The sequence below is a fragment of the Leptonotus elevatus genome, chromosome 13 (assembly GCF_054856555.1).
Source record: "Leptonotus elevatus isolate MCC_2025b chromosome 13, RoL_Lele_1.0, whole genome shotgun sequence".
Lineage (NCBI taxonomy): Eukaryota > Metazoa > Chordata > Actinopteri > Syngnathiformes > Syngnathidae > Leptonotus > Leptonotus elevatus.
Genome location: NC_141251.1, coordinates 5,536,117 through 5,556,034, shown reverse-complemented (window position 1 = coordinate 5,556,034; position 19,918 = coordinate 5,536,117). Strand labels below are relative to the sequence as shown.

The following is a 19,918-nucleotide window of genomic DNA, read 5'->3' as shown; positions in this document are numbered from 1 at the left end:
CTCACTCCATCCCCGCCGCCCAGCCCATTTTCCATGTTGTATTATAGTAATCGGAATCATCTCATCGCTGCTGATCTTTATTCCGCTCCGAGCTTCCTCAATGGGGGTGAGGCAACAACGCAGTGATCAGATGCAGCGGCGTCGCGTGGGTTGACAAGGCCTGAGGCAAGTTGAGTATTTTGGTATTCAGTGCTGAGTTTTTTGACCCTTTACAGTCACTGTACAGTAGTTCTGGCTGGTTTAAAAAAAAAAAAACTTTTTATTTAAAAAAAAATAAAAAATGTTATAAATTCTAATCAAAGTGTAATTGTGAGGAAATCAGGAACTTATTGTATTTAAAAATATGAAGCCGAACATTTTAACAATGGAAGTCTCTGTACAGCCACGTTACCACAAATCACTCCAAAGTCCAAAAAATGATTCTAAGTCTCAACAGGTCGTGCGCTTTGAAGTCATATTTGATTACTTAACAGCTGGCGGTCCAAATCATAATGCATAAGTCACCCACCACGGGCGAAAATCAAGTTGCGCTAATGATCATGCGGCTTATGATACGACTTTGACCTTTTCGAGGATCCTGTATATGAGCGTCTGGCTACGCGGCGACTATTAAATAATACAATCATACAGAGGAAGGTGATCCCTATCTCGCACGGCGACGTCTGGCTCTGTCGAGACCGACATTAATGCAATTGGAATCTTTTCTCTTTTTGCTTCATGAATATTTTCAACCGTTTGGCTTGTTTCTTGGATAGGCTAATGGGAAAATGTGCTCCTGAGAGGTAAGTCCAGATTTGTCACCTTCATGCAGTCACTATTACAGGGTAGGGCTGTGCAATTAATCAAAATTCAATTTCAATTTCAATTATTACATTCCAAATTACAAAATCAGCATAATCATAAAAAAAGATGAATATTAATTTTTGACATTATCAATACTAATTTTGAATTGTTTACATTAATACATTTGCACTTTTTTCTTTTTTACATTTTAAAATAAGTATCCAACTGCACAGTGCACATGCTGCACTCCAACTTCATGTTTTTGCCAACATAAATAAATAAATAAATATTAACATAAATATATATTATTCTAAATAATTTTTGGTCCAAAAGGAACTTACATAATTATAGTGTTTTTATTATTTTTTAATTGGTCTTAATGTTTTTAAATGTGTAAACATTTTCTTGTTTTGTACCCAAAAATAGTTTTTGTCTAAATAAATAAATATTATTATTATGAATTATGTTTGCTCCAAAAGCAACATAATTATAGTGTTTCTATTTTTATTTTATTGGTCTTAATATTTTTATTTTCTTGTTTTGTCTCAAAAAATAAATAATCGTTTGAATTGTTTGATTTCAATTATTGCCAAAATAATCGTGATTATTATTTTTTCCATAATCGAGCAGCCCTATTACAGGGAGAAAACATTTTGAACTCATGACAAGGTAGGTTAGGAGAGGATTCTACAGTAGGTTTATAGTTGTAAGTATTATTCAAACGAGAAATAAAACATTTACTTATTTTAAAATTATAGCCCAAAAAAAATGGTAGCGACCACGCCGTTGAGGCCATGAAGGCATCTGAATGTGATTGGATGCGAAAGTCAGATTGATTACTCGAAGTCTACTTAACATAATCACCTTCTCATTGACTTAAAAACAATCTGAAGTCATTATAGTACAAAAAGCAAAACACACGCAGAGTTAATCATTTAATGCCTGCACGACTACTCTGTTGCGCTTTGAGGCAAATTTCAGTCGACTTTTGTTCCAGCTTGTTTTGACATTTCCACTACATTGCACCTGTGGCCAAACATTATTTTATTGGGAGGTTCTGATGACTTGCTGCATCCATCTGCCTGCCATGAAATAACTCTGTAAAAAAGTGACAGCTTCTGATCTCTATCACTGTGATTCATTCGCTTTGGTGCAGTGGAAGGGATCCTGGGAAAGGAGCGAAAGTGGAGTGTTTGCATGTAAACGCAGTGGGAGGCATCACATTTCGTTTTTGTCATGACCACAGTGGTGGACGGTAACGTGTGGAATTCTAACACCGAACCGGTTCTCATTCATCTTTATCGACACTTTCCGTGTCCTTTGATCAGTCTTTCATCCTATATAGCGCATGCATGCACGCGCATAAAACAGTCAGTGGGCCTTTAAAGTGATAATGGGCTTCCCTATTGAGAATAAATATAAAGATGAATCACATCAGTGACTTGAATAACTTATTTAAGCGAGGACCCCGGTGAGTGGTGGCTGGCACATCCAGTTCCATGAAAAAGTAAAAAAGACATCCCAAGTAAATATAAAAAGTATTTTTGAAAAGATGGGAAAATAATCCAAACTTATCTGACCCCAGGTAAAAAAGTAAAAAGTTCAAAAAGTTTTACCACAAGGTCCCACTTAACTCATTCACTCCCAGCCATTTTCACAGAAGCAACCCCCTTTGCTCCCATCAGTATTCACAAATCTGTTTAGAACTGTGGGCAAATAAGCTCGTTTGCGACATGGCCCTGGTTGATCTCTTATACTCTGCTGCCACCTGCTGGCCGTTTTGTAATAACTAGCATTACTACATTACTACTGCTTCAAGCATTCTCTTCAATTATGAGGCTGCATCAAAGCCTTCTGTATGCTCTAGCACACCGGTTCTCAGCCCCGGTCCTCGAGTACCCTTATCCAACCTGTTTTCCATGACTCCCCAGCCAACACAGCTGAGGATCGTTATCAGGCTTCATGCAGAGCTTGCTGATGAGCTGATTGTTTGCAACACCTGTGTTGCTTGTGGGAGACATGGAAAAGAGGCTGGATAGGGGTACTCGAGGACCGCGGTTGAGAACCACTGCATAAAAAGGAAAAAAAACAAAAAACGTATGAATACATCTTTGGGACACTTAAAGCATTTAAAATCAATGTTGCTCAGGGATCGGGCAACGACCAATCACAACTCACCTTCTTTTTTTTTAAGCTGAGCTGTGATTGGTGGTTACTTTAGACCTGAGCAACATTGATGTAATCTTTAGTCGACAGCAAGTAGCAAAATGGCCGCCCCCTGTGATGGGAAAAAAACAGCTGGATTTTGCTTCATAACTCATATTCCACTAACGCAATATTAACCAGAATACCATATTTAGATTAGTAGGGTCGCACAGAACATATTATTGTTAACAATATTTTTTTTGGTTACTCTTTAAATTAAAGGTAATTTAGAGGTGACCTTTTCATTACTACTTGGTGTAATGTTTCAGGTTGTTGTCCTGCCGCATAAATCAAGAGCACTTGAGCTTGAAGGCAAACTGACAAACGAAACTGACAACCGGACATTCACTTGCAAGATTTTCTGATAGACAGCAAAATTCATCCCAAGTCATCCAGGTCCTGAAGTTATAAAGCAGCCCCAGACCTTCACATTGTCACCACTATGGTATTGGTAAATTCTATTATTTTTACACCAGATGTACTGTCGGCCTAACGGGCCACTCAACTTTCAAAAAGTTCAACTTTTCTCTCGTCAGTCAACAGAAAATGTACCTAAAAGTCTTCAAGTTATTTTTGGGCAAATGTGAAAAAGTAACCAGAATCAAGAAAGGGGTCAATACTTCTTCACATCACTGTATAGGCCTTCATTCCTTTTGTTATTGCATATCAGGCTATCCAGGCGACTTCTTTACCTTTTCAAAAACTCCATATACTCGGTGTGCTTGATGAGACCCGTCCGCATCATGATGGTCTGGAAACATTGCCGATCGATTGCCCACAGCTTAACGTTTGTCAGCGCTGGAAATGAGAATACAAACACAGGCACTTCTTTAAAAATCATCCTGCAAACTGAATAAAATACAGTATCAGCCCACGCATTTGCGGCTTCAAATGTTGCGTATGCAGATCAGGCATAAGGCGAATATCCCGTCTTAAGCAGCTGAAATTGAAGTTGATATGCAGCCAGAATCAGGCTACATTTTCTCAAAATGCAAACAGAGAAGTTGCATATCTTAGACTGGTGCTTGCTGTTTACGGGTATTTTTTGAATTCCTTGCATGCATGACTTGCTCTAAGTCACCCGATGGCATCCTAATGAAGGTCAAGACTGTGTGTGTGTGTTTTTTTTAATAGCTTTTCCCCCCGTCTTCCTGATTGTGACTGCTCCCAAAAAACAAAAACAAATTAAAGATGTGTGCAGAGATGAACGGGCCCTCGCACTCCTGCGCCTATCGTGGGCGTGCGAGAGAAGGGAAATGTGGCGGGGGAGTACTGAGGCGAGCATACAGAGTCGAAAGGAAATCAGAGAAAGGAGATTCTTGGTTTACAATCGAGTTCTGTTCCTACACCGGTGACATAAACTGAGTTTGTATGTATGTCAGAACCCTCCGTAGTCTATCACTATTTTATGTTAAAGCAGCAGTAAAATCAGAATTACAGTAAATTTTGGTATTAATGACACCTCTAGGCTGTGAATATTAAACAAAATAAAATAGTACATACGGCGATAACTGCAAAATTGTTCATCACACGCCGTTTCATTCCTCTAAAACTAACGCTACGCTAACATCTATGTTAATCTTGCTTTCATTTCTAAAAACCTCCCATGGGAAGTTTACCAATGGAATTTGGGAAATATTCATCATTAGAGTACAAACATGTACAAGTAATATTTAAAAACTATGCACGAGTATTAATATATATATAGTATATATTGGCTAATAAACAGAGAATTTAGGATGGTTTCAATAGCTAGCAAGCTGCATTCCATGCTACTCAGTCAAAAAGGCTTTGGGGGCTGAAATTTCAAAACAGTAAAACTAAGCTCAAAGTAAGTTCACCAGGATAACAACAGTGGAGTGAAAATATAGTGAGTGTAGCCTAAGAATTATAATGACAAACAAATGAAGTAATTTAAAGCAGGGCTTCACACTGCATGCTTGGGTCGTCAAAATCTCTTATTGTTTTTTGCCAACATGCTGCAATAGTTCGACTCTTCTTTTCCCACCACTGAATTCAATTTGTGCTTGCCTGAAGGCATCAGGCCGACCCCTGCCTGATGCACAATGATGTGGCCATATGCTATATAACTAGACAGTTCTTTTAGCTATAAAACACTCCGCGCTATTGCTTTTTTTTTTTTAATAGCTATTTGTGATCATTATAGCTTTTAGCTATGGCTGTCACATCTCGCCAACATTAAGGCTAGATACACTGCGAGTCTTCCTTTTAAATGCTCCATTCCCATTTACTGCCTGAATCTAATTGTTTAGACTGACTATTTACATCTACAGGGGTCCTAATAAGAAAAGTAGCACTCTGTGTTATACTTTATTAGATTTTTTTTTTAATGCAGTAATGACATTCAAATAGAATGCAAATAACAGTTGGTGCCACATTGTGCTGCTCCTTCTGGTGTGTGCTGCTTGTTTGTTAGCCTGTCTGCGGCGTTTAGCATAGTTTGTTAGCATTATGCTAAAGGACTTTGGTTAGGCAAAGTTATATGGCTGATTTGAATAAACCACGTGTCATTCTCTGTTTTATGATTAGTTTGCCAGTAAACTTGAACTGGGAGGGGCAAAAAAAAAAGAATCAGCCATCTTGATAAACTTGAAGTTAGGTCATTCTTATATCAAGGCACCACTATAAAGTATGGGAAAGTTTTGAATCCAAATTATACTCATAAGAAACCAAATTTAATTTAGAAAATCTCATCTATGAAATATATTAGATGAGATTTTTGTATGTTTACGTCCACAGAACCAATATACAATGTACTGTTTATCACAGCCTAATTGTGTCACTGAGTTGAGTTTTGTCTTTCGTTTATGTGTGGAGCTGACTGGTTGGCTTCATGAGAGCGCTGGCGCGTCGTTAAAGTCCCCCCATTAAAAGTGTGTTTCATCGTCCTCGGCGGGGCCCCAAAACTCGTTCTACATTTCAACGTGGGTGAGTCATCCACGTACAGTGGCTCTGACCATCCTCTCCTCTATTTTCCTAATGGCTTTATTTACCTCATTATTCCCAGTTAACTTGGGAATCGTTATTTTCTATCATAACGGCTCGTTATTATTCGGCTTTGGTGGAGGAGGATTTCGGAGGTGGTGTGGGGGAGATCATAATACCTTGCTGTCTTTGTATTTTGTCAGTACTTGCCTGGTTCTGGAGATTTCTTGCAACTGTTTAGCGACTGGTAGACAAAAGTTGGCAAGTTATGAAATATATACAACATATTGAATATTTGCGGTTCAGCATCTGCGAATTCTGCTAGTCGCAGATTTGTCAATTGCTGAAAAATTCCCTTATTTGCTGCTTTTATGCTCAGTCAAAAACCATATTAACAGATGGCAAATCTAGGTCTAGAAAGTAAAAACCCTGCCAGAGTTTGGCTTTAGCCCCTTGTGCTAGCTAGCTAGCTAGCTCCCTGGCAGGTAAACAAGTTGCCACCTCTGACAGCAATATAACAAATATTATCTTGGCACCATTATGTGGGATTTTAATCAGGCTTTTAATTATTGCCTTTTCAAGCAGAAAAAAATAAGTCCTTTGTCGCCATCATGTGGCATTCATAGGCAATTACAAAGGTTTATGCATGAGTGTCAATAATTTTTGGATTTTGCTTTTCAATATCAGGTTAAGTTCAAACTAATTTCAGTGCATGCTTTCTTAATATTTACAGTGAGAGATGTAAGCACAGCCCTAAAAGTAGTGCTTTGGTGCTATCTTGTAGGCATTTACAAACATTTTTGAGGCATCAATTAGTCGCTATTCACATAAGGAACCAGTTCCTTACTGTATTGGACAGTGTTAAAATCTCAAATAGTCGGTCCGACCGTTTTCTGAGCAGGTGGAGGAGGTACGATTCCTTTTAACACACACCACAGGATAATAGATCAGGATAATGTTGTGGAGACATTTGGCCTTTGCTGAAAAATACTCAAATTAGGCCGGATTGTTAGTTTGTGCGTACTCCACCTTATTACAGTTGTGCCTGAGAGGTGCTACTAAAAATGTTAAAAACACCACTCCAAATGATCTATAGCGCTATATAATTATCTTTTATTTACTTTTTTTTTTTTAAATCAGCTTATCCTTTCTTAGCATTACCTCACACTTGCGTTTACCACTCACCTGACCCGTGACTTAATAATTGCTGATACGAGATGTGATTCCATTTTTCTTTCCTATTGTTATTGCTGCTTCTGGATAGCACGATTTCCTTTGGGATCACTAAAGTTGCCAGCCCAAGCCACACCACTGTAAACTATAACCACAAAGGGAAGCCTGTTGAAAGTGCTTTATTATTTTTGTAAAAGACTGTGGAGCAAATGTTGCTGGAAATGACACGAGAAGGTGGAACATACAATTCTATTGTATAATAGTGTATAAAAATTATTATTATTATTATTTTTTTATTAATCTGCAATGCAATGAAGCCGTAAAAAGTGACACAAGATCCAATACATTAGTCTTAGCTATTCTTGGTTGTTTTTAGCTGTGTGCTTTGCGTCATTACCCTTTTGGAAGATCCATAACCTGCAAGCGAGACCAAGTTTTTCGGACACTATCCATCCATCTATTTCCTGAACCACGTATGCAGAACATTTCTCTCCAGATTGCCTTGATAAGTCTTGAGATTTCACTACACCTTACGTAGATCCAGGACACCCTACGCCTGATGTGGCAAAGCAGCCCCGGAACAAAACTTAGCGAGCCTGATGAAAGTGCACAGCACAGGACAGTAGGTTCTGTGTTCTTTTCTTTGTAAAGAAAGAAAAACTCATGGAAATAACTTGAAAGTGATGAGAGGGATTTTTCCTTTTTATTATATTTGCATGATCATTGCTAAAAAAATAAAGCTAAGACACACATGGCCAACATAAAAAAAAACGATAAACGGCAGAAAATGGACTGACAGAAGGTATTACAAAGAATATTAAAAGACTGATTTGTTCATAAATATCCTTTCCAAGCCAATAAAATCACTGTATCTCAAAATTCAGCCAGAGTATGAATCATTTTGAGCTTAACTGTACATTCAAAATAAATGAACTTTCTCATGTTTTCCATCCCTCTGCAGACAACTTTATAAATAGGACCGCTCAGCGGGGGAGGTGCCCTCATTACACAGCCTGACATCCTTTATAGCTCCACTACAAGAGACACAATATCAGAAATCAAGCGAGAACAAAGACATGTCACACAAACGTGTCGTGTGACACCTGCTTGCATCGTCAAAAGTGTCCAGAACTCCAAAAGAAAAATGGATACATGTGGAGGAGGTGGGGAAAAAATTGATTAGGGTCGTCTTCTAATTTGACCCTGCGGTCACATGAGTGGGAGGTGGAACATCATTGGCCACTAAGCCAGGCAGGGAGGAAGCAAGAGAAGAGGCGCTGGGAAATAAGATGTGCGGCCAGCCTGCAGCCTAGCGCGGTCGCTAAGCGTTTTACTCTCAGGCGCTTGTAAATTGCGCTGAGACCCGGGGAACGAGTTATCTGCTAGCGAGGACGCTGATGAATGTTGTAATGCTCACGGGTTGCCAATTAGCTTCCCGGGGCTGAGAGGGGGGGAAATGAAAGGTTTGAAGGAATTTTGGGGAGCGTGGCAGGAGGATTAATGAATTTTTGGAGAGTCGCACCATGACGGAGGCCAATTCATGGATGTGGCTGTAAGCAAAGTGGAGAATGGGATACCGCAGGGTCTGGATCGAATGCCGCTAGAGTTTGCCCTCTAAATCCGCTTCATCATTAGTGACGTCACAGTTTTTACAGCTAATATTTTGCTTTTATGTGCTGTTACATTTAACAGGGTTTTTCCCGTGTACAAAATTTACCTCCAGCCTGAGCCACTGATATCGCTCAACACAGCGCTCCAGATTTTTTTTTAAATTGACTGAGCTCTGCCACGAATAGCAGATACAGCCCAAAAAGTTTTTATTGCCTTTAACTCATTCACTGCCATTGACGGCTATAGACGTCAAAAATTCATTTAAACTATTTCTATTAGTTAAAAAAATTTCAACTTTTGCTAACCTAACCTTTTGAAAACCTAGAACAAATTTAATTTGTAAATTTAGAACAGATATCAAATTTGTGATTACACGTTAGTTAACTAGTGAAGTCATGTGATTAATTACAGTTTAAAAAATGTATCGCCTGACGGGCCTAATTTAAAAAAGAAATCATTAAAAATAATGGCCGTTTAATCGTAATTAATCGCATGATAATTGTATAGCTGTTATTAATGTACAATAAAAATAATATAAGTTTTCATAAAAAATGAAATGAAATTAAAAAATTGTTAAACTAATACAAGTAGTTCACATGAATTGTTGACGTCTATAGTCGTCAATGGCAGTGAATGAAAAGATGGTGGCAGGGCACTATTTGTCTCTGCATTTTTTTTTGTATGTGTTGTTACAAAATAGTGACCAAGTCAAATAGTGATCTGTCGCAAATAGCAAAAATCTGTAAGCTCCTTACAAAGGTTTATAATTGCTTTTAAATGTCAAAAGATATCGGCAAAGCGCTACTTTTTGTCTAAATGAAATTCCTCGACTCACTTAAACGTAGTTCATTAGCACCAAGATGCCACAAAATGGTGGCAAAGCCCTACTTTTGTCCAAATGAAGCCCATCAACCCACTTCGACACAATTCCTTGGCACCGACGTGACAACAATTTGGCAGCATAACACTACTTTTACAGGAGGAAACCATTGACATACTTCCAACACTCATGCAGGAGCTGCTGTGAGCCACAGCTCACACTCACACAATAGTATCGCAGGTGACATTGTACGCATCATTCTAAACGAGACATGCGAACAACAATGAAGGAAAACAATCTCATGAAATTGTGCGGACATCTATTTGTTTGCCCTTGTTACAACTCAGTGTAACTGGATTTCAGCCTCCGGGCATTATGCAAAATAGAATATGTGCTAGTCTTATAATCCACTTTGTTGCCTATTGAATTGTGACACTAAATGATAAAACCTATTTTCATTGCACTCAGTCATGGCACTTTACGTTCTGTTGTTGTATTTGACTATTTTTTACCTCGAGCTCAGTGCATTTGTACAAGGTGGAAAATGATTTCGCTGAAGTGCGTTTTCACCGCAGGAAATCCTATCCCAAAACTCGGCAGGCTTATCCACAATGTGCTTAAATACAGATTAGAGCAGTCGGAAGCAGTGAGCTGAGATTTAAAAACAAGACGTGCGTTTGTCAGCATTGTAGCATCAACAATACAAATAAAAGCTCCCAGCTGGGTAAATACGTCACTGGTGACAAAAAGGTTGCCAAAAGAAGAGTCTCTTCCAACAAAATGTTTTTTTTTTAGCTTCTCTGTCTGGGCTAAAAAATAAAATAAAATACACATAAGTAGCCTATATGCCCAAGCAACAAGTGCTGTTATAAGCCCATTTTAGTCAGAAATCACTTTAAAAAATAAAAATAAAATAAAAAAAGAAATCACTCCTGGGAAAGGCAAAAACAGACCAATAATAGATGGTTATAAAAGGTATGGAATGATGTTGAAAATATTTCTTAACAAAATAAAATCCATTCATCATTTTATTTAAACTCATGGAGCCTATCCAAGTTGACCAGATGAGAGGCTGGGTAAAAAATAAAAGACAAAAAACTATGGCTAAAACATAAATAAATAAAAATGTACTCATGTAATTCATATTTATATTGCAATTACTCCTGAATAAAAATGACAAATGAGCGTACATGCACGTGAGGTTGACTGTACATTCAAACACCAAAAAATGGGAAATACTAACTTTGGCATGCATGGGGTTTGTTTTCACTAAGCTAAAATGAAAGCTGCATGTGGATGAGAGTCCGGAAATGCACAGAAATGTACCGCGTGGACGTGGACACTCAAGAAGAAATAAACTGGGGAAAAAAAAGATTTGGACGACAGATGATGAGACTGACAGAATCCTGGCAGACTCTTCACTTTCTCCCTCGCACTTCAGCACGCTCATCATCAAAACCTTGTGATGCGGCAAAGAAAAATGTGTGAAATAATAATAATCAAATGTGCTGTGTTGTTTATTCAGATGCTCTTGCCCGCAGGTGCTGATTTCAGCACTTGGCGATGTTTAGCAAGGAGCTGGATCTCCAAACTAATGAGCGAGAGCTCTCACTCGGGTGTATTATTATAATCAGAGAAGGCGTTTGAATTGTTCCTGCTCGTCAAAATGTGACGCGCCTGCTTTTTGCAACTTCCCCACACACACACACCCGCGCGGGTGCAAAGTACGGAAGAAGTGCAGGGGCTGTCATGGCAGCACGCTGGAACAGTGCAGGCTCTATTTCCCTAAAGTCATTAAAAGCATCAAGTTAGGTCGGATTGATGGAAACGGAGCGTGAGAAAGTACGACGGGTCATTAGATGCCACGTTTGGTCACAGAGCTGCAGGTAAATACATCAGGAATTCCCTGCATGTTTATAATCTCCACATAGCAGCCCATGTTTGCGTTGCTAGCGAGCATTAAAGTGCAACTAAGAACTTCAAATGTGATACAGATTTCAATAAAAAGTTCTGATACGATGGATGGATGGATGGATGACGGAGTTAGACAGATTACGCAAAAATGGCAATCAATTTTTATTAACGTTTGTAGAGGGTTCATGGGCTTTCTAGTTAGTTAGCTGGTTGGTTAGTTATCTTGTTTGTTCATTAATCTGTTGGATTAAGCTACTGTCGTGAGTGAGTGAGTGAGAGACAGATTGTAATTAGTTAGTTAGTTAGTTAATTAGTTAGTGTAGCTCACAAACAAGTTTATTTCAATATCTACAAAAACTTGGACGAGCTCCTGCTCTAGTTAGTTAGCGAGTTAGTCACAGTAGCTCATAAACAAGTTTACTTGGACTAGCTCCTGCTCTAGTTAATTAGTTAGTTGGTTCATAAACAGGTTTACTTCCAATTTCTACAAAATGTTGCAGAAGACTAGGTATAGTTAGTTAGTTAGTTAGTCAGTCAGTTAGTTAGTTAGTTAGTTAGTTAGTTAGTTAGTTAGTTAGTTAGTTAGTTAGTTAGTTAGTTAGTTAGTTAGTTAGTTAGGCACAAAAGGGGGAGGACCACATTTGCGCTCTCTTTTCAAGGTTTCTCATTTTTCACCTGATGTTTTTTTTTTCTTGCCCTCTTTTGGTTCAATTAGTGGATGTCGTTGATATTTGACAACTGAGGGCATGTGAAGCCCTTTGAAACTCTCGTGTGATTAAGGGCTATATAAATAAACTTGACTTGACTTGACAAAACTGCATAACCAATATCTACAAAATCTTTGATAGAAGTGGTTCATGGGCTAGCACATCAGTTGTTTGATTGGTTAATGTATTCATCAGCAGTTTTACGCAAAACCAATTTTTTAAAATTGTTAACAGTTGACCCTAAATTTGTTGCAACTTGTTATTCTGAAGGTTTTCTTGGACCAACAAATGTTCTGTTATTAGAGCACATTTTCTAAAACTCCTGCATCAAAGCGTAACACCTTTTGACAGCTTTCACATATCTGCAAATTGCAACACAGACAACTATTTGTTTTAATCAGCAGCAGACTCCAGATGCCAATATTCTCCTCCGGAACACTCAAAGTCGGAGCAGCAGCTGCCAGAGCAATATTCTGCCGTGTGGCAGCCCACCTGCCGTCATCCCTGCTATGTATAGAGTTCAGAAGGCTTGTATATTCCAGAGGAGAACAGAGAGCGATATTGTTACATGGTACATGTTTCTATTCCTGGATGGATGGATCTCTCTCAAGCAATGTCCAACCAACATTAAAATTCAAAACAAACAGCCACACTTGTGGGAGTCATTGCAAGAGTAATAGTGCAATGATGGTGCTCTGTTCCACACAAAGCCTTCATGTTTCTCTAATGATCAATGATGAATGAAAAGGCCAAAAGGCCAGCAAGAACTGTGCCGTCATCATTGAGCAAATACTGATCAGTAGTGAGGGAAAATGGCAGACCTCGAAATCGCTAGTTTGTAGCTTATAGCTAGCTAGCAGTATTATGGAACTAGAGACTGATATTTAAAAAAACAACAACAACTATTTGTATTGGAGTGGTGTATTAGCTATCTAGCTAGCTAGTTAGTTCTTTGGAGAGGAGTGAGAATAGCCTAGCTATACTTAGCCACCTAGCTACATAGTTATTTTGTCAGTAGGTGACTTGGTTTAGTTCCAATCCTACAGCGGTCTTCATCATCATGTATTCATCTGTTAGTTGTATTAGGCAAAAGCTGCAGCTCAACTTACTTTTTTTCTTATTTAGCTAGTTCTTTAGCATGATTTAAAGGAATGCCCCCCCCCCTCCGCCCCCAATTTTTTACTTTTTTTTAAAATGTGTTCATAAATAATATGTTGTATAATAATAATGGCCCCTTTGTTCTGAACAAAATCCTGACTAAACACAGGGAACGGGGGCCGCTTTTCCTTGGGCCAACAACAAATGACCCATTCGCATTAAATTGCTCTGTGGTTGGTTTGTGAGATAATTTTCTAATTGTTTGTTGCCCCAGGCAAAAACAATTAGGCGTAGAGGAAATGTGTTTGACTAACCTGATAAGTTTGCATGTGTGTAAGTGTGTGTGTGTGTGTGTGTGTGTGGGTGCCAAGCTGCAGAAAGTCAAATGGAAGGAAATGACGTTTGTTTGCTATTTATCAGCACCTGATGCTATTTTTAGCTCCCTGGTGGAGGTAATGCCAGGTCATGGCAGCTGTCATCCATTACCCCCGGTATGATTTATCTGGATTTCGTGAGAACCGTGTTACGTTTTCTATCGTACATTGTCAGCTAGATGTGAACAATAACGTGTGAAGATAACGTCCCGCTGGGTGAGTGTAGTGTCAACTCACTGTTCAGACTTTTTTTCCCCCCCACTCAGGAAAGTATGACTCATTGTTTTAAAAGCCTCAGCGTCAGTCAAGTCAGGAGCTTCTTCTGCGAAAATGCACGCTAATCAGTGCAGAAGTGCGTGTGAGGAACATTGATTATTCTCACGAGTTCTTCACGCTACGGGGGGCACACTCGACGCGATGAGTGTGTCATTAATGGAGAAATTGGTCATTAAATCAACTTATCCAAGAAATAAGGTCAGTGGCACAAGAGACGTCCTACTGTCTAGAATACATAACAGCGCTTTGCCTTCCCTTTTGGATTGATCATAGCATATTGCTACCCCCATCGGATGGATATTGGCACATTGCATCGCCCCTCACACGAATAGTAGCAAATTTTCTCAGCAGCTGCGGCTCATAGTTTGGCAACCTTATTGCCTTCCTTCCGCAGGGAAATTAGAATCAGTAATCCACTCGTCAACTTTGCGACCGTCAAGGTGACACATTCTTTTCCAGGAACTAGCTTCCCGACAAAATCCCTACTAAATTGATGGATCTATACGATGGGAGTCAATTTGTCAATGGAATCAGCCAGATCGCGAGTCATACTGTGCGTGCTCCAGTCGCAGGTTTTGCTCATACGAGGCTCTCGATCAATACGGCTCCGCTTTTATTTACTCCTAACACACGTTATTTAAGACACTAGCACTTTGTGGTTATTTTTAGATAACACAATAGATGGTTGGCATGAAGCCAGTGAGTAGACTGGCTGCCTATTCAGTCTAGATACTGTCCTTGGTTTATAACAGAGTTCCGTTTACATGGCGGCAACAATCTGGTTTGGTACGAAATTATTAAAATGTCAATATGTGAATTATTAACTGATACAAATTATCAATAAGAACAGAGTGTCTTCTTGTGCTGTGTTATGGCTGCTAAAACTGGTTCACTGAGTGTCAATTGTGACCTGGAAACTTTGTGTATTGATGTTGTCGTAAATACCTGAATTGGTGGAACGGCAACAGGTTCAATAAAAGTTCTCCCGCAACATACATGTAAATTTCTCAAAACCTGTTATGGGAATTAGGGAAATAGTCTTAATGTCAATAAAGTTGCCGTGGGAAGTAATAAAAAAAATAAAAATATATATAGATAAACAACATTTACAGCTTCATCTGAAGCAGACATCGTGAACAAACTAATACGACAGAGTTCCGTTCCTATGGTTACAATGTAACCTGAATTTGTGAGTGGGAAACTAATACTAAAACTAATAGAAATAAAATTAAAGCACATCATTTTCACACCAAAAAAAAGAACTAATAAAAACTAACAAACACGCTCTAATCTAATTAAAATAACAGTCTAAATGAAATAAAAACTTACTATAATGAAAAATCTAAAATTATTATAACCCTGACCGGCATACTCTAACCTATGCTAACACAAGAGGAGTGTCAAAAATATAGTAAATATTTGTATGAAGCCCTAAAATATTTCTAGACCATAAATATAAAATGGCGCCTTGAGATACAAGTTCAATTCGTTTGCCTGACCACGCTCATGAAAACACTCAAATCATCTTTCCCCATTAAAATGAATGAAAATGCCATTATCCTGTTCCACTCTCCCCACACAAAAAAAAACATAAAAATGTGTTTTGGACAAAAAAGTAGCATTCTATACTCGTGTATTTCATAAAAACATACAGTAATGATACCATTAAATAGAATGTAAATAATGTAAATAACTACATCAAGGTGTTGCTGTAAAAAGTATTTTTTTTTTTAAATGTAGCGCGTTGTCCTCGGATGTCCAACACTTTGCTGAATGTACCAAAAAAAAAAAAAAAAGGAAATTTCAAATTAATTAAAACGAATTTGCATATAAAGCCCCTACTCTGGCTTTTTACACCTGCAAGATAGTGAAGGAAAGCTAACCTCTGAAAAGACCCAGAGATTTGCGACAACCTCTAGCTTCGGAACACCTGCGCTCCCGCTGAGATGAGGATGACAACAGCAGCCAAACACACACACACATTTGTGCACAGCAAAGCGCAGCAAGGCCCCAAACTCTTCTTGCATCTCGCCCCCTTTGTCAAGTTACACACAACAAAGGTGACTCCAAACAGTGCGATGGCGGCTACCCTGACACCATTACTGTCGCGCCTTCACATATCTCGCCACGCCATTGGTAGCAGCGTTGCCATGGCAGCGGTGGGAAAACAGAAGATTTTCATCCCATTGGATTTTTTAGCTCCTCAAAGCCATTCTTGGTCCGTCTTGTTATTTCCGTCCCCTGTCGTCGCTTGTATTTTGCATATTTGGTGGAGATGCCTCATCTGAAAACACCTCCACCTCATTAGCAAGGAGTCCGTCTCATGACTTGGCCAGAGGCTAATGAGCTTAATTTGTCAACAATCATTAAAGTGTGAGTGTAACTCATTCTCTGCCGGCCGCATACTAATAGCGGAAAGGTAGCGTGTCAATAAATCTGCCACTTGCGCTCATTGTTTCTGTAGCTAATTTGCCTTTTTTATATGGCTTCTCATTCCTGAAGTGTAACTAAGGTCGGTTATACAGCGGAACGCAGTAGGTGGTGGAACGCAGTAGGTGGCGCCTTGTTAAGAATATAATCAGAAGCTGCATTGCTAGAACGTGTACGTCCTTGGCTTCTAAACAATGGATCTAATTTCTTTCTCCTGGTATGTTACAGGTCAAATTGACCCTAGGAATAATGATTCAAAATAAGGGTTGAAACCTATTCTGCTAGTGTTATTGTTGTCTTTCCTTTAATTATTATTATTTTTTTTTTATATATTGTCTCCAACCCTAGCAGCCCATGCTAACCCGTGTATGTCATTAGCTTGCTAACAATGACTCTCATTTCTTTCTTCTGTTATGTTACAGGTCAAATTGTCCCTAGGAATAATAATTCAAAACAAAGGTTGAAGCATATTCTGCTAGTCTTGTTGTTTTCTTTTCTTACAATATATATATATATTTTGAATGTGTTTAATAATTGTCCCCAGCTACAACAGCCAATGCTAACCCATGTACGTCATTAGCTTGCTAACAATGGATCTCATTTCTTTCCCCTGTTATGTTACAGGTCAAATTGCCACTGGGAATAATAAGTCAAAACAAAGGTCGAAACATATTCTGCTGGTCTTATTTGTTTTGTTTTCTTTAAAAATATATATTGAATGTGTTTAATAACACTATTGCTAACTTGTATATGTCATTAGCTTGCAAATTTCTTTCACCACCCCTGTTATGTTGCATGTCAAATTGTTCCAAGGAATATTAATAATAACAACCGTAATAATAACAACAATTATTATTATTATTATTATTATTATAAAGAGAAGGGTAAAAAAAAAACATGGGGCAACTGAGCAGCCATTTTTTCTTACTTTTTGTCTTTTAATAAGAGTAATATAGAAAAACTGTTATTATTCATACATCGTTCACCTGATTTGGATATAAATATCCTTAAGTTTAATTTCAAATCCATTGTGGTGGTGTTTAGCTCCAAAAATATGACAATTGTACTGTTTATTTCCCAATATTTATTATTTACCTATTTATTTATTGACCTGGCTACCATGTGATCAGTGAAGCGGGATGGTGGTAGCGCATGTGTGCTGCCAATGCAACAGGTTCCCATGTATTTATTGATGATGCGATAGCTGACAAATGAAGTGTTTTGGGCATTATTATCTGCTCACATTACTTCAGAACTTATTGGATGGAGCTTCACAGTGCAGGTGGACAATGACCCGAACAAAGCATACAGCGAAAGGAACCAATGAGTTTTTGAATTCAAAGAAGTGGAATGTCTTGCAATTGTAAATCAATCAATCACCTGACCTGAATCTGAGTGAGCATGCATTGCACTTGCTGAAAACCAAACAGAAGGGAAATTGTCCATCGCAAAAACAAACAGAAACTGAAGACAGTTGCAATAAAGGCCAGAGATGAAAATCCAGCATCTGGTGATGTCTGTGCGTTCCAGACTTCAGCCTTCAGGCAAAAAAATTGCAAGCAAGTATGAAAAGGTACAAGTTTCATTCAGCATTGTTCATTTTTCCCATTACTTTTGGTCCTTTAAAAACATACATTTTATAGACCTAATTATAGATGATAATGCCTCTGTACATATCAAAGTTTAAGTAGCGAAAAATCTGATTATGAATATAGGAGCCATTACACCACTAGTTCCAGTGTGCCGACTTAGCAACTTTTTTTTGTGCTAAATTTAGCGCCTTCTAAACCTCTCTTTTTAAAAAGCCACCAGCAACAAATCAAACATCTTTCACTTATTTAATCTATCCATACACCCTTTTAGCCATTGTTCCCCTTACGTCTGCTCAAAGATTTAGTGTGCTCTCTAAATTTCATCTTGTGTCAAAACGTATCTCCTTTGAAGAGGAAATGCTATGTCGCAATGGAACACGTCCTTGTAAAATAAGGGATTAAATAAAGGAAATAAAACACGACACAGAGTGACAGGCGTACCAGCAGGATGTTTTACGACGTAAACACAACCCGCTTCGTCATAAACTCAAGGCCCTATTCTCTGCGACTGCCGGGAGAAGATCCATGACACTGAGCAGGCGTCATCTGCACGCAAGCACTTGCATGTCAGCCCTCGCAAGACGGGTGACAGCGACGATCCTTTGGTTTGGTCCTTACGGAAGGAAGGCTTCCACAACACTTTGTTGCCTGGTGAAAATGCCACTGTTCTTGATACCAGGGTCTGACTTTTGAGTACCCTGTATGTTTATATGAGCCAAATAAGGCAAAATAAATAAATAATTTTATTAAATAATGCTCAGGGCTAAATGTTGGCCATTTTTGTCCACCTTGTTTCCTTTTCTTGAGCCATTTGAGGTGTTTTCATGCAAATGTAATGAAACTCCCAATTTCCAGCTTCAGTTCTTTAAATATATCAACTCTGTTTACATCAAATTGCACCTTTTTACTCTATTGTGGCAACTTTTGGCTAATTAAAATCCATTCCCTTGTTATTTTTCATGTGGTGAAGCATACAATTAATTTCAGACTCAACACTCAAAATTTGAGTTTTAATTTTCTAAACCAGATTTAAAAAAAAATTTTTTAAGATAAATGACTTTTATTTGTGTTTGGGGTGGGTCATCTAATTTTTTGATAATTATTTTGTGTTTTAAAGACTTAAGGGGGAACAAAAACCCAATATGTCAAAACTGTTTTGTTTTTTCTTTAGCGTTAGCGGCTAGTGGCTAGCAGCTAGCTGCTAGTGCCCGGTAGGCACTTACCATTGACGCTGACACCCTGACGCAGGTTCAGTTCCTAATCCATTTTGAACAAACCAGGCTTATTCAAATACAGCAGGCTAAGCGCTACGGGACCGTCAGTTTCAGTCTGTGGCTGATGATGATGTTATTAAACTTGAGTCCAGTGGCGCGTCGCGATGTCCCACCATTACGCCGCCTTGTAAACGTACAACTCTTCATCTTAAAGGACATATTTAGTCATGGCTTCAGCTGCTGCCAGCGCCGGCAAATTAAAATGGTTCTGCACATTCATTAGGGGCCGTTCATCTTTCGGTTTTAGCTAGTCGACATTAGCTGGGAGTGTAAATGTTAATTAATGGGAACATAGGGAAATGGAAATGTCAATTAGGAGTTACAACTACTGACAGATACATACAGATATTAAACTGTAGTATCTCATAGAATTGTATGCATATAACATCAGTGTAATTCAATAATTTACATTTTAATCACTGATTAAACATAGGTTAATTTTCCATCGTTTATCTCTCTTCTTTTTTTTCTTTTTTTTATGGACTGGATGGATAATGCGAATTGTCCGATATAAACAGTGTGGTAAAATGATTATGTTTATAATAATAATGGATAAAAAGTTGCAAATTTTGATTTATTAGTCTTCAGTGCATCATTACAGTCTATCGATTTATAACCTAAATGTAATAAAACATTTTAACATTTTAACCACTGATTAAATGTTTTTTTATTCTTCGCATATTTGATTGTCATGTTAGCTTGCAGTATGCATACT

General features: G+C 38.3%; 1 protein-coding gene across 3 annotated transcripts in view; it reads right to left on the bottom strand.

The window, feature by feature from the left end:
- LOC147163575 (cGMP-dependent protein kinase 1) overlaps nt 1-19,918 on the bottom strand; it is a 115,457-nt gene that overhangs the window by 32,527 nt on the left and 63,012 nt on the right. For all 3 annotated transcript variants that reach the window (XM_086093160.1, XM_086093159.1, XM_086093158.1), the window contains one exon: nt 3,681-3,786. In XM_086093160.1, the coding sequence (XP_085949286.1) occupies nt 3,681-3,786 (106 nt within the window). The remainder of the gene's footprint in view (nt 1-3,680; nt 3,787-19,918) is intronic.